Source organism: Micropterus dolomieu, linkage group LG07, assembly GCF_021292245.1.
Source record: "Micropterus dolomieu isolate WLL.071019.BEF.003 ecotype Adirondacks linkage group LG07, ASM2129224v1, whole genome shotgun sequence".
In the NCBI taxonomy this organism is placed as follows: domain Eukaryota; kingdom Metazoa; phylum Chordata; class Actinopteri; order Centrarchiformes; family Centrarchidae; genus Micropterus; species Micropterus dolomieu.
The window spans coordinates 16,529,873-16,546,211 of NC_060156.1; the positions used below are offsets into that span (position 1 = coordinate 16,529,873).

General features: G+C 39.1%; 1 protein-coding gene across 1 annotated transcript in view; it reads left to right on the forward strand.

Annotated features, from left to right (window-relative positions):
- The window catches only part of myo16 (myosin XVI), a 76,978-nt gene that overhangs the window by 30,043 nt on the left and 30,596 nt on the right, over window positions 1-16,339 (forward strand). The window contains exons 3-6 of the mRNA XM_046054525.1: window positions 3,123-3,193; window positions 7,321-7,464; window positions 14,164-14,272; window positions 16,054-16,178. Coding sequence (XP_045910481.1) covers window positions 3,123-3,193; window positions 7,321-7,464; window positions 14,164-14,272; window positions 16,054-16,178 — 449 coding nt within the window. The remainder of the gene's footprint in view (window positions 1-3,122; window positions 3,194-7,320; window positions 7,465-14,163; window positions 14,273-16,053; window positions 16,179-16,339) is intronic.

Below are 16,339 nucleotides of genomic sequence, written 5' to 3' on the forward strand. Positions count from 1 at the left end.
GCCGCGTCAATATTTTATGCGTAAACAGAGACTTTTTAATGTGGACAGAGATATATTGGTCCACTTCTATCGCTCCTTTGTGGAAAGCATATTAAGTTTTTGTTCCATTGTCTGGTATTTCACATTGTCAGTGAGTAATAAAAGTAAACTGTATAAGATAGTTAATATGTCCAGTAAGATTGCCAGAGAACAGCAAACTAGCATGACGACACCCTTCAAGTCCTGATTGGTGAGGAATGGGCAGGCGATTATTAGAGATGTATCACATCCCTTATTTGATGTATGTATGTATGTATGTATGTATGAACCGGGCCCGCAGGTCATTTGTGCCTACTGTTATTGGATTTCTTAACAAACAAGGAGATAATAAAACAGAGCTGAATCTCCAGGTGTCGGGGAGCTGCAGCTTAGTATAACTTGTATAGCACTCAGGAGATGTTTGTGTTGGTAAAGCAGTTGTCTGGTTGTTGGTCTGATGCTTAGTGTATGACACACTATGAATTTTACAAAAGGACTAATAAATATCTATCTATCTATCTATCTACCAGGGATTATGGATTTTGTACTTCTACTGCAAGTACCTAATAGACACAGTGGATATGTGGCCTTCACACACAGACTACACCAGTACTATTGATTCCTAATAGCCATATTGGCAGACAAACACTTTGCTGAGCTGTCTGAGGGTCAACGCATAGCTCTTGACCTTCAACCTCTCTTTAGACACGTTCAATAATGTGCCATAAAACTCCAGTAGGTTCTTCAAAGATTAGCACCAACTGGCTCTAATGGCAACTTTTACAGACCAGAGACTGTCCTGACCACTGACACTCACCGGTGACCAGACTTCATAGTTTATTAACAAGGAAATCCTGTGATACCTCACTTAAAAATTGCTGCTCCACATGCAGTAATGAGGAGCACTGTAATATACTGTTGGATAAACAGGAAAGAAAAGAGCATTGTCCCTGGTAACAACGTTAGCTCTACATGAGCCTTAATTGGTGGTTTACAGTCTTGAGCCTCTACAGTATGTTGAGGAAATGGAGATAATTGTGCTGAGTGACTCCAAGGTTTGCTGTCAACCATTTAAAGGCCATTAAGCACTCAAGGCCATTAGAAGAGTGGGAAAATGTCTGTGTAGAGTTTTTTTTGCCCTGTTTATGTCTGCATGTGCTTGTAAAATGATAAGTCAATTAACTGACAGAAAACTGACAGAAAACTAACTGATGACAATATTGATAATTGTGTATGGAATTTCTCAAATAAAAATATAGCATAATACCATAACATTTGCTGGTATGTAACACAGCTTCTTAAATGTTACAATTTGAAATAAAATACCTTTCAGAATCGGGCTGTTTTTCAAACTGTTGTTCTGACAAAATCAGTTTGTTGTTAATACTTATATAACATTCTTTTGTTTTATTTCATTTTGCAATTTGTTTTATTTCATTTCAATTTGTTGATTATGTTTCTTTTGATCAACTGTTTCAACTCTAAAACAAGAATGGTCAACAAAAATATTTGTTGACCACATTTTGGTTGTTTTTGACATTTCTTAGAGGGATCAATGATACACTTATTTAAAAGAAATGTGATCTATAACGAAAACAAACAAAGTAGCAGTAAAGGCTGCTACTCTTTGTTGTTGTGTATAACACTGTTAGTGTGTAGATATGTATGTGTGTGTGTGTGTGTGTGTGTGTGTGTGTGAGAGAGAGAGAGAGAGAATGCATGCATGACTGTGTGCATACTGGACATGACAATATGTGTTTCTGAAATTTACATATGATGCAAGCTAACCTATACACATAAGCATTTTGAAGCCTGTAGTTTTTGGTGCTTTTGAATCGTTTGACCATAATGTTTAACCAGCACCTGTCTAAGACAATTTAAACAAAACGGAACATGAGGTATAATTTATTGCAGAGCTGTTGTGTAAGACTTAATTACTTTGCCGGATCAGGCAGAAGCAGAGAGTTTGGTATTTGATCTGTTGGGAGAAGTCAGTGTAACAGCTGTAGCTTGTTAATGATGGTTGACTTACATGTTACCGAGACTGTGTCAAAGGGGTGTTAATTTAATTGTGTATATATACAGTATACTGTATATGGTTTGTGCGTGTGTGTGTGTGTGGGTTGGACGAGGTTATTCAAGCAGGTTTGACTAGACAATGACCCTTTAAGTGAAATCAACAGGTTCATTAGTTAGATTTATCACCACCGTAATTACAATGGTTACTATCCTCAGAGCTATTGGCTTTTTGCTTAAAGATTCCTGCGTGTGTGTGTTTGTGTATATGTGTGTGTGGTGGGATTGCGTGTCAGTGGTAACTGTTGTGCTGGTATAAGGTTCTTTCACGGTTTAGTCAGTATCCATCTAGTGCTGTCAGTGTCAGTGAAATCACATATCTCTAAACCACAGCCCTCCAACTCCCTCTCTCCTTACCCTGTCTTGTTTGTCCAACCTGCTCTACTTATCTGTCACACACTCCAGTGCGTGCGTGCGTGTGCTCTCTCTCTCTCTCTCTCTCTCTCTCTCTCTCTCTCTCTCTCTCTCTCTCTCTCTCTCTCTCTCTCTCTCTCTCTCTCTCTCTCTCTCTCTCTGTGTGTTGTGGTGTCCATTATTTGTACATGCTGAATAAAATATGTATCAGTGGTATAGTAAAATCACTGTGACCTTGTTTAGCCTGCTTCTCTCATTTGTTTTTGTTCATTTGTTTATGGCTGACTGCGTGAGCTTGTTTGTAATGGTTTGTGTTTTCTTCAGTAGATCTGTGTCAGTGTGTGAGTGGGTTGTGCCACTCACTGGAGCTTATGTTATGCGATGTGAATGTGTGTAACCCAGAGGCTTTCTGACCTGCTGCTGGAGCAAGGACGCACCAAACGCACACAGCCTCAACACTGATCCACATGTGTCAAGGACAGTCAGAGGACACTCAACACATATTGGTTTTGATAGTGAGTGGCAGAGATCAGTGTGTGTGTGTGTGTGTGTGTGTGTGTGTGTGTGTGTGTGTGTGTGTCTAAGTGTGAATGTGTCTCCTGTACTTACCCAAAGCGCCCTGTCTGTCTTCACATACAGCAGGTGTTAACTTATGGATGTTTGTTTTGTTGTAGTATTGCGTCTTCTGAAGGAGGGAGCAGATCCCAACACTCCCATTTCTTCTGGAGGATCCTTGCTACACCTGGTAAGATGCAAGCATGCACATACATAGGTATTTGACAGTTATAAGGAACATTATACTGGCATACATTCATTCCCTTGAGCTAACCCCAACTTGAACCATAGCTGTCTTCCAGTCTTCACCTAAATCTGCCTAAAATTGTACTTAAGGATATTTAGTATTGACATGTTGGTGAAAGATGTTTCGTAAATAAGAATTATTTTAATTTTAAAAAAGTATAAGTATAAAAGTATAAGGTCTTGCAAAGTGGAAATTCTCAAATGGAAATTCTCGTCACATTGTGAGTACATGCTTATCAGTCTCTTGCAGTTTGTGTTCACTCAGCTACACTGCATCTTGGTTAGTTAATGAGATAGTTTTAACCGCCTCCCATTAGGATTTGGTAATATTGATAAAACCTTTTACAAGTTATATGTATTTGTTATTGCGATATGAATAAATATTGTGATATAGTAAATGAATCATACTAATACCTAGTAAATCGAGATATATTAGTCACATTGATTCAAAATTCATATTAAACATTTTTCATATTACACACATGACAAATTATCATCCCCTGGTGGATCATATTGGCAACCCTGCCTTTTTTTTTTTCCTATTGTTCTTTTGAATAAGGGCCTATACAATCTGTATTTATGTTTTCAATCCTCCACTACTGTTGTATTTTACCAACAGTCTATGTATGAATGTGTCCACGCACATGTATGGGGGACTTACATTTAGGTGTTTCATTTTTAATAATTTTGAAGCTGGTCCACCTGGCCAATGAAACTCCTATCTAGACTCTGGTACCTACACTACCCCTCTACATTCTGGGCTGTGCCTTCTGAATGGTTCTGTCTTCGATTGATTAGAACAGGAAAATGTTGTAAAACTCTTTATTGAACATCTTAAAAAACAACAACAAAAAAGCAAAATAAAAACAATCTACAAAAAAAGATCATCAGCAGATGATCCAAATAACATCATCATCATCATCATGTTCAAAGGGGGAAGGAAGAAGCTGGAATAACTTTTCTTGTCCTACCCCCACTTCAATGATATATTTTAGCTACTTAAATTGTTTTTATCACTTAAAAGTCCATAATCTGTTGGGTTGACTATAACAAAGATAATGAATTGTTTTTTTATTTAAATAAATATAGATATTCAAACTAAATAAAAATCAACAAAAAAGTTCAAAAATCACTGTTCCAGCTCATATCCATCAAGGATTCTTTTTTTAAATAGAAACTTCAGTTTCAATAAGTTTTTATATAACTTTAAATCGTTATTACTGTTGTTCCACAGGATAGCACCCTGGATTGTTATACGGTGGAACTTACTATTTGTTCGAATCAAAGGTTTACTAAACATTGATATTCCTCTGAAATTGTACATGTTTTCACGTAGTTGAAAAAGCTCTTGGATATTTCTAGGCAATTGGTTATTATGTGCTCTAAAAACAATTTGAATAGTTTTGTAGTCAATCAAATCTTTAAAATTAAATATTTTGAGTTTAATGAACTATGGGTTTGTTGGTTCCCTGTATGTAGTTTTATATATGATTCGTATAGCTCTTTTTTGTTGCATGAAGATTGGGTATGTATTTGTAAGTGTTCCCCCATACTTCCACACAATAAGTCATGTATGGGAGTATGAAGGAGCAGCACGGCATATATAGAGAAGCCTGATTCAATAGGTCTTTGGCTTTATTTAATATTGCTAATGACTTGGATATTTTGGTTTTAATATACTTTATGTGAGGTTTCCAGCTTAATTTGCTATCAGTAACTACCCCGAGGAATTTTATTTCAGATACTCGTTCTAGTTCTATACTATTTATCATTAGTATCTTATATGTGTCGGTTAATCATTTCCCAAATATTATAAATTTTGTTTTACTCAAATTCAGGTTTAGTTTATTTTCATCAAACCAAATCTTCATCTTACTCACTTCCTTTTCTATGGTATCCATTAGCTTCTCCCAAGTTTTCCCCACAGCATAGTAGGTTTGTGTCATCAGCAAAAAGAATAATTTCCAAAATTTGTTATTATTTATATAGAGGTTAAATAATAATGGCCCCAACACTGAACCCTGTGGCACCCCGCATGTAACCTGCAGCAGTTGTGATTTATTGTTTTGTACTTCAACATACTGCTTTCTGTTCTCCAGGTAACATAACCATGTCAGTGCAATTCCTCTAATACCATATCTTTGTAGTTTTTAATCAATAATTTGTGATCTACAGTGTCAAAAGCTTTTTTGAGATCTAAAAATATTCCTACTGTATATTGTTTCCTGGGTATTGCGTTTGTAACTTTTTCTTTAAATTCTGTCATTGCAAAATAAGTTGATCTCTCAGCACTGAAACCATATTGTTGTTCATATAGAATATTATGTTTGGCGATGAAATCATCCAGCCTTATAAAGAACATTTTTTCCAGTATTTTGGAGAACTGTGGAAGCCATGAGCTGGGTCTGTAGTTGTGTAGTATATGTTTGTCTCCAGTTTTATATATTGGTATTACTTTAGCTATATTCATTTTATCTGGAAAGACACCAGTTTGTAGGGACTGATTGCAAATATGGGTTAGAGGTCTTGCTATTGATTCAGTAATGTTTTTGACTGTGCACATATCAATATCATGTCGGTATACTTCTTACTCTTCATTTTTTTTACAATATCGATAAGTTCTTTTTCATTGGTCCCTCTGATAAATATTGTTTCTTCAACAAATAACTTCTTACTTTCTACTCCATCACTACTACCCGTCTTTGCAATATCCCTTGCCAGTCCCGGACCAACATTGACAAAGTATTTATTGAATTCCCCAGCAACTGAAGCCCTGTCAGTGATTTCTGTATCATTTAATGCCTGCAATTAATTAGGATATTCTTCTGTTCCATTTTTTTAATGATAGCATTTGAGACGTCCCATGTTCTTTTTATATTATTTTAATTGTTTCCAATAAATTGCTGTAATAATCAACTTTACTGCATCTTATTGATGACTTTTATATAATTTATATTTTTGTTCTGCTTCTGTTGTGATAAGTGATCGCTTTTGTCAGGCCACTTGCAACCCGTCTGTCAATAATGTTTGTAAATATGTTGTCAATTAGTGTGGCACTGTGTGTTGTTATTCTAGTTGGTCGTGTGATTGTAGGGTATAAGCTGTTGCTATACATTGAATTGATCAATTCTGCGGTTGAATTATGTTGTTGTGGGTTTAACAAATCTATATTGAAATCACCACCGACAAACAGAATTTTCTTGTTGTTATGCCTGTTATATAGCTCCTCAATCTTTTCCCTAAATGTATCAATACAGGATCCTGGTTTTCTGTATATACAGCTTATCCGAATATTTCTTTTTTTCTTTCTTTCTTTCTCTCAATTTCTTCTGTGACACACTCCATAATGTTATCCATTGCAAATGACTGACAACTTTACATTTATACATTTTATCAATAAATAGTGCAGCCCCCCCTCCCTTGGATTGGGTCCTATTTAATATAGAACATTTCGTATCTCTCAATTCCAGTCATGTCAATTTGCTCTTCATCAAGCCAGGTTTCTGATATTGCAATTGCTGTGAATTTCTTTTCTAATTCTTTTAAACAATGCTTAATTTCTGCTAGATTTGAATTAAGGCTCCTACTATTAAAATGTATAATTGTTATTGATCCATCTGTTATTACATTCTTCTGTGTAATATTCGCATTGACTTTGCATGTCCTTGTAAAAGTTATTTTCGGGATCGATTTCATTTTCAATGTCTAAGAATTTAAGAAAGTAATCCTGGTGTTTATGTTTGTCAAACCAAAATAAAGAATACTATTATTTGGCTCTGAGCATTATGCTTCACATGGCTGACAAATATCTGGAAGGAGGAAGTGTTGTCATGTGACATGATTTTGCCATTGTCCATGCCTTTATCATTATCATTTTGCAAATTCTTGCACATGTTCCCCCTGTGGTAATACAAGAATGTAATTATTACAATTGCTGTACAATACATTTTTCACATACATTAATCATTATGCACTGAACCATTCACGTGTACTCTTTATAGTTAGCAATGCTTCAGGCAGAATGCATTTCTGCAAACTAATAAGGAAATATACTGTGATTGCATTCTGCAGTGTGCTCGCCATGACAATGTGTTTGCGGCGGAACTTCTGATTGAGCGAGGATTGAATGTCAACCTGCAGGACGAAGACCTGTGGACAGCCCTGCATGTAGCATGTGTATGTGACCATGCAGATGTGGTGCTCCTGCTGCTGCTGGTAAGAAACACGCATGCAACCATCATGTAGGATATTGATGGGACACACATACAGACATGAGTGGACACACATTTTGGTTGTAGTTCTAGTAATGCTCTTGCTGATCCTTGCAATTCCAAGTGTGTCAGCTACAAATTAGATTCGTGTTTTGGAATAGGTCAGCATACTAGCTCCATGTTTTGAATTAGCTTTGAACCAGTGGCGGTATTCACATTAGTCATCCAGAATTTTCTGCACAAGTAGAGCATCTTCTATTGATGAGGGGTTTTGGATTACAGAGGCTCTGAAACACGACTTTCCATTCTCTCACAAACCCAGCTGAATCACTCAAAAAGTGAATATTTAGAAATTGGGTATTAGCATGATATCAAAGAGAGAGCTTGTTCTGGGGGGGATGCTACCAGCTCTTGTCAGGTCTGTCTTGACAAGAGCTGTGGTTGTACTGATTAGGTCCATAATGAGAGCTGGGCCAGCTGCAGGGGAGGGCATGCACATCCAGCCCAGTCACTCAGTTGGCTGGGTCTGTTGTGCTGGTGTTGATTAGACCCGGGGAGGGTTAACTGCAGTCTGGAGCTCCGAAGAAACCAGTACTGCCTGGTTCTGCTGATTGGGTCCTGAGTGATTGCAGATTCTCTCTGTTTGCTGGGCAGGAAAGAGATGTTCCTGAGAGGAATGGATATGTTTGAAGAGCTGCCAGGCAAAGGGAGTGCAGAGTAGATCTGTCGGCCTGTAGTGACTGTGTGACTGTTGGTTCATGTATATGGTGAGTGTTTGTGTATTTGCATGGGTTTAATTTCCTTCGAAGCAAAGATTCATGCAGGCCGCCTAGTTTGTAGAGCAGGGTATGATATACGTAGATACGCCAAATGCAACGAGTTATGCTGTCACGGTAGGCATAACATGAGCGAGAGAGAGAGAGATTTAATACTGCTCCCTGGGAGGCAGTAACTAAATGTCTCCCTTTCACTACCAAGACAGAACTAGTTGCTAGAAAATAAATATACACAGAACTCAGCCTGGTGGGAAGAGAGCAGGGGGTTAAGAAAGAAAGAGGAAGAACATTTCTAAGAAATTAAATTAATCCGATCCAGCTCTGTGGAAAGTTCAAATATTTTTCCAGCAACACCAAAGCATTTTTTTTCAGCTTTCACAGCTTGAATGTCCTTTGATACTAAGTACTTATTTATTTGACTGCGTATACTTCTACTTGTGTGTGTGTGTGTGCCCTTGTGTATTCTTGCGTGACTGTAACAGTATAAGGTTGTGAGGAGTCTAACCAAGTAAGATCCAAGACTTGAAACATCTTAATTTCCAGAATGGTGCACATTTGAGTGTGTTTTTCCCTTTAGAGTAAGATAAACGCTGTGTATACTAAGTGTATTTTCCTGGTATAATAAGTGGGGAAGCTGTTTGAAAGGGGAGCCCAAGGCTCTTCCTATCTACGAGTGTAAAAGTAGCTTAAGTCAAGTGATATTTCCAATGCAGCATCCCTTCCATTCATTAGATTCTATTCATTCATTTTGACACCCTTCTCCTCCACTACAGACCCTGCCAGGGGCCAGTCATTCTGCTCTATTCTCAAGCTGCTGCCATAACAGAGTTGTGAGTGGGAGATCTTCCCCTGCGAATATAAAGGGTTTACATTTTAATGAGAAGTGGAACAGTGGTTTTGCTGGAGGAGTTTGACTGGCAGCTTTATCTTTGATTGGCACAGGAAGGAATAGTGCTGCTAATATGTAATAATCTATTGTGTCGTACTTCTCCATCTCTCACTCCCGTTTCCCCTCCCCTTGTCCTCTGCTTCTCTGTCCTTGATTTCCTCCTCCAGTTGCCACAAAGGGAGGTGGAGAGTTTTTTGCTGACAGGGATGTTACCAAGCTTGTCTTGTGGGCAAAGTCGGGGGGTTGATGTGATGTCTGGGTGCATTGTCGCTCTGTGTCCGGAGTGGCAGTAATGTTAATTCTCTTATCTCCTGCCTCCAAACAGCAGAATAAGGAATAAGCCATTTCTAAACTGTCTCATTCCCAACCCATTTCCAAATGCATTCCTAAACCTATTCTGAGCTCTAGCTCTGGTTAATGTTTGTCATTGAGACCCTGGCAGGATAATGCCCTAACTGGCAGTAGGGTTGGTTATCGTTTCAATTTTATTGAATCTGATTCCTATCCTACTCATTGTATCTGGTTCTTATCGCATCTCGGTTCTGATTCCAATCCCTTCACCACAAATCTTGTCACCGGTCAGTGACATTTATCCACTTTCTCCTTGCTCATCTTACATTTCATGGCTAAAGTGTAAGGATTTTCTGTAGTCTATGTAGTCTCGTATCTAAGAAAAATATATTTAATAATTTCATTCATTCAAAATCTTTCGTTTATCTTCAATATAAGAGGTGAATGTCAGATCATCTGTGTTTTGTACCAGAGCGTGAGACGTTAGTACTATTAGCATTGGCTGTATCTAGGGTGTCAGTGTAGCTGGGAGACCACAACTCACTGAACACGGTGCATTTCTTAATATTCACGTCATGTTCAAGTAAATGCTTCATCATATTGGAAGTGCTTGTTCCCTTGAATAAAATTGCATTTTGCTGTGGCATTTTGCTGCAGGAATGTAAACAGAAGCTCTTCTTGCATGCTTTGTTGACGTACTGCATAACAAATGACCTGACTTTAGGACAGCGTATCAGGTCCTGGCAGATAAGTGCAACTTTTATGGACTGTAAAAAGCTCACAGCAATCGGGAGTGCGACAGAAATATGCAAAAACCTTGGAAGCGATAAGCAGAATCGAAATGCATGTGTCTTGGAAATTTGGGTTCTGTTCCAACTTGGAACCGGTTCTTAATACCCAACTCTAACTGACAGCTCAGAGGCACTGACAGGATCTATAGTCTTTATAAATAATTCCCCAAAAATATTACATTGTTAGTGTAATATTCAGTGGTGTCAACAGTGCTTGAAGTGGAAAAAATAAGTGCCACAGAGTACTCTCTCACAGAGTCACACTGAATTAGACTTGGCTCTTATACATGCATCTGGATGCCTCCACAGAGGTTCTTGATCTCCATGTGTTACATCTTAGCTGGCCTTCTATTCAAAACCACAGCCCACAAGATACTTAAAAAATCTTACTTTATCTAGTGGCGCAATTATGTCTTCCTAATTCTCAACGGTCACTGAAAAGATGTGGAAAGTGATTACAGTTAATTGCAGACTTGCCCTAATTCTGCTTGTGTCTCCCTGAGAGAAAGCTTCTACCTTTTCACAGATTGTAGAAAATATGGACTCTTGAAGAACATAAAAAAAAGTTTGGCTGTCTTAAAAAGTGCACATGAAGTCATCTAGAACAAAGGGTCTTCTTTTCATTCTGAGAGATGCTAGTTTTCAGAGTCTAAAGGGGAAGATGTAGCAATGCAATCATGTGATCCACGAGAGATGTGTTCTGTTCCAAAATATTATTTCTCATCTTATAGCGCAAAACCCAGTGGGGATACAGTTGTAGGATTGACCCACTTTCCGTGCTTGTAAATGATGAATTTAAAACGTCTAAACTCTGAGTCCTTTGAAGTCAAACGATGAACAGCCCCTGGCTGCACTGAACTCCACTTCACACCAGTTGAATTTGTTGAGTGGTTTTCTGCTGATAATGTTGACCTACCTCCTTCTAAACATAATAGTGGTTCATCAAGCAGTTGTCGCACGTTCCTATATTATATGAGCTGCTTTAATTAAAGTCCTAAACCTTCAAAGGCTAAACATTTATAATGAGAATATTTTCATATTTTCGTTCAAATGCTTTCTGAGTTTCACTGTTGATTTTGATGCATATATGAATAAATGATTTATGTTCTTGTGATTAATTGTCCTCAGTTTTAAGGTGGTTAAAAAAATGTTATGTTGTCACATGTCAGTGTCTGCATCTTGGTCAATGTGCAACACCGGACTCAACACTGCAGCATGGCAGAGCTGTGCAAATGTTGTTTACATTCAGTTGAGAACAATTAGTCAGATATAAAATGCTACTTCTTGTGCATTTCTTTTCTCACAACTCTTGATAATAAGATTTAAGGAGTTTCTGAACACTAGATTACATTTTTGGGGAAAACCCAAAAGATTAAGAATCTATATAGTAGAAAGTACAGTGTGAGTACGTTAGTATTAGAGACACATGCGGAGTTAAATAATCAGATCATAATCAATAGATTTTTTTAAAACACATATGGGATCTTTGGATGATTTCCACTGGACTGTGACAGTGTCCAACTCAACAATGACTGCCCCAGGGACACCTTTCAGCACACATCCACTAGTTGTTATTGATTCTGTGCCAGTCACTGAATGTAACTATTGCCATTATGAACCACAGGCAGCGTAGTGTTAACACATTTCCATCGAGACGTCTGAGGTGGATTCATCATATTGTGGCAGGGAGTGTGTCGGGGTCAGAAGTCAACTTGTTAACCCCTTGCAGCCTGCGTGGCTGCCTGCCAGCATCAACTCATTTATATCTGTCAGCCCTTATCACGTGAGCTCAGACACATGACTAATGTCTCTGGATCAATGGCCAACACATCACGCTTCCTTCAACATAATCTGTTGTCTGTTGTTCTTGGAGCTTTGTGTGCCAACTATAGAATTCAAATTATTTCTGTACCAACAGTTTTTTATTGTGAAATTGTGTAAAACTAAGCTCAGGAGGGCAAGTATAGCATTTTACTATACTTTAGTACATAGTTCACACTGCACATGTTTACTGTCTTGTGAGCGTTGTAAAGGAACAATTTCCCTCTAGGATAATAACATCTATCTCACACTTTCACTCTGTTGCTGGATTACGTCCTGGTGTAAACTGCTAAATTTGATTTATACTTCACATTTTTAGAAAATCTAAACGTGCCACATACATTTCAAGGTTTTCCAAGTGTTTTTTGTACATCTGTGAGTGAAGGTGGTCAGTGGTGAGAGGGTCCTCCTGACGGACAGAGCCAGATGTATCTGTCTGTCAGCTGATAACTTCATCCAGCCAGACCCCTACTGACTTTTACTGGACCTTGAAGTAAACTGTCTGGGTTAGCACAACCCTTTACTACCCACTATGCAGTACACACACACGGACACACAATAACACACTCGCATGTTAACAGAGGCACCCTGAGTGGAGTTATCAGGTTTATGAGGAAGTTGATTACCGTTTGGGCACAAATCTAAGGAATATAGATGGAGCAGTCCAAATTTGACATTAGAAGGTAAGAGAGAGATAGGGGATGGAGAGTGTGTGTGTGTGTTTTGGGGGTAGTGGTGGGTGGAGTGTGCATAATATTACACTCTCTCTGACTCACTCATCATCTCATCTCTTGCTCTTCAAGCTGTGCTTCACGTTGTGATAAGGTTTCTTGTTTTCTCATGAATAGTCACGACGCAGCAGCTGATCTTTGTTATTGTTAATTAATTCCCTCTGTTAACCCCTAACTAACCTTCATAAGTGAGCAAAAATGGCTCGCACAAGGCACCGCAGATGGATGCACAATGAAACCGCAAAGCTCACCAGAACAGATTCTCTGATAATTAGAATTGACAGCATTGTGCTGCCTTTATTGTGCTGTAATTGCTTGGCATGTCTTGGACTAATAAACGTTTCTTCTGAATAGCTGCAAAACAATTTTCATAGTTGAATAAAAAACTAGTGTCTGTTTTTTAAATCAGTTCCGAAATGCAAAGTTGCATTGAGAATTTTAGCCTCAGTGTCTCCCTGGTTTGCGGGTTTCAGAGCACTAAGGTCAACAGCTCTTGTGTTGCTCTGTCAGCTGGCTCCCTCCTCGCATTTTCAGCCCTCTTCTTCCCTTTCGCCGCTTTCCCCGCCCCACCCCTTCCCTCTCTGTCTGCCTAAGGACTAGGTCATAAATCTCTTTGCCATGCTGCAACTTGGTCGTTAGAATTCTATTAGCTGTAAATATTCAATAAGGATCCTCACTTAGAGTTCCCTGTCCCTGTTATCAGACCTGGTCCAGCTACGATCGTTATGCTGGCTTGTCTTTTTATGGTTTAGTCAAACAACAGGAAGCGATTTATGGCTGGATGCTGACAATTGCCACTTGAAAGGATGTACGTTACTTTTAGTACCTAACCCCAAATAGGGAATGATAAAAATGAAAAGGACAGAAGGAAAGTCTACATGAGTACATTTTGCATGGCTTGTACACATTTCTGCTCTACTGGTAAAGCAGTGCAACATTTTTACAAATAATGAGTGCGACAGGAGTCCTCCAAAGAGAAGCAATCAATCATAATCGTATTGTGACCAATGACTGTGCTGTCGTCGGTGTAACAGTCATTTAAAGAGCCAGAGGGAAGGTCTCCCATGTTATCTCATGCTATAACAGAAGACTGTCCTGGCAGGGTCCTTGTTCAGTAAACACAGATTAATCATGTCACACGCACACACCACCCAGTTATCCCAGGTTACGGTAAACAACGCCTTCACTTGCTCTTAACTGCCCCACCCCCCAGGCGGTTATTTAATGAGTTCTTTAATTCACTGTATTGTCTGTTAATGTCTATATGGTTCTGCTCAGGCATACTCCTCTGGGAAGCCAAGATAATCGGGCCCACTTTATCATCGATTCAGTCTGATGAATGGGCCCTGCTAAAACTAACTTTGTTTGTGTCTTCTCTGCTTCCTTCTGCCCTGCGTCGGGAAGGCTGGGGTGAATGTTCTGCTGCAGGACGTCAACGGAAACATCCCTTTAGACTACGCCTCTGAGGGAACTGAGACCAGCTACATCCTCCGAAAACACCTGGAGGAAAATGGTAATGCTCTGCGCACCTCTCGCTTGTTTTGCACTGCACAGTGGAAGAAAGACAGATAAAACTTTTCATATTTCCTGTATCGTGAGCTCTTTTAACCGTGTGATTCAGTGAAATGCAGTGGCTCATTTACATGTTATCGCAACCCTTTGATAAAAAGCTAAATTACAATGTAGGATCCAGAGTGAGGAAAAGTAAATAATTCATTTCTTTCATTTAGGAAGTATTGGGATCATGTGAATGGTGAATATGTCATACCCATCGTTAAAGATAAAGTGTTCTGTGAAGGTGACACCCACAGGCCTAATGATGGTGGATTGCGATCGGGGCACTTTTCTCCCACAGAGAAAGGATATGGTTAACACTGGAGCTGTAAATAACAGAGATAAAGGCACAGGAGAGTTTGAGGCACACAGAGACAAAAGTAGTAGAGGTACAGACAGAGAGGCAGGAAAAAGTACCAGAAATACAGAGACATGCAGAGAAAGGGGAACAGGAATCATGCTGACAAAGCTAGACGGAAATGGATATAGACAATGATGGAGGGTCTTCCCTCATCCATCTGTCATTAGCCACAGGGTCACATGACAAATGCAAGCATCTGACTGCAGACAGCTAACTCATCAAAGCTCAGACCACCCTACACACGCACACACGCACACACACACACACACACACACACACACACACACGCACACACGCACACACACCTCCTCTGCCACTGATTTTTTTGAGACTTTCTCTGCTTATGTCTGTCAGCCCCTGTGATGATCTCTCCCCTCCTGTCTACTTTCAGCTATCCCGATACACCCCCACCCCACGCTGGGCTTTGCCACCATGAAACACACTCTTACTCACAGAGGCTTACTCTGGTTCTGTTGCTATGGCAACTTGGCAGCATGCTCTCTATCCCCATCAAGTTTGTGTGGTTGTGGGAAAAAGAAAGACTGTCCATGTGTCTCTACATCAGGGAGACATAAAAAAAATCTTTTATTTGCAATTTTTTTAGCTGACACCCTTGTGTTTCACACTAGACTGGATTCCTTCGAGTATTAGCACTTTAGAGACGACAAATTCTGTTCTGTTAACGGTTATGTTCCGCAAGTCTCAAAAAGCTACACACCCTGTGGCTCTCACTTGTTTGCAAAGACAAACTTATTGATTAGCTAATCCAACTCGTCTACTTGGAAAAGTCCCATTAGTTAGTGCCCTAGAGCTTATCTGTATCAGATATAGATTGATTGATAATCAATCCACCCTATTACAACAACCAAAGTCAGGTACACTGTGTGTAAATGATAATGGAGCAGTGCATTGATGTTCATAGTTTGGGTAAGACGCCCTTGTACACCTCTGTTTGTCTGTGTCTGCCCAGGAGACAAGCTATCATGGCATTGAATTGTTTTTGGCCGTGACTTGATCTGCCAGGCTTTTAGCTTGATAGGGTTTCCTGTAGAGAAATTTAGTTCTGCAAAAATGTAAAGTTTAAATGCAAGGAATGCAGGAATGCTTAATTTTTTGTAGGACAGTTTTCTTTCAGTTGGACAGAGCCGGGCAAACTGTTTCATCTGTTTCTAATCTTTATGCTAAACTAAGATAATCATCTCCTGACTCCAGCTTCATTTTTTACACACAGATATTAGAATGGTATCAACATTTTCATCTAAATTGTGCCAAGAAAGTGAATAAGACTGTTTCCTGAAATGCCAAACTGTTCCTTCAAGGATTACAACTAAAGGCATACTGTATACCAAGTGTGTCTCAATGGTTTTTGTGTATTTTAGGTGTGGATGAGTCATCCATGCACACCATGAAGACACAGAGACCCAGCACAATGCTGTCTGATGTTAGACAGCTTGTAACCACAGGCGGAAGCCTCAACCAGACTAATGATGACGGGGTCACTCTGGTAAGTAAGGTCACATGTGTGTTTTAGTGTGCATGAGTTGACCTGTCTTTGTCTCTTTCTTTTCCTGTCCATGGTTTGTTCTCTATTTTCAATTCAGTTTTTACCAGATTCTGTAGCTTCTCTATTTTGCTATTTATCTTTGGTTCTCTCTCTCTCTTTCT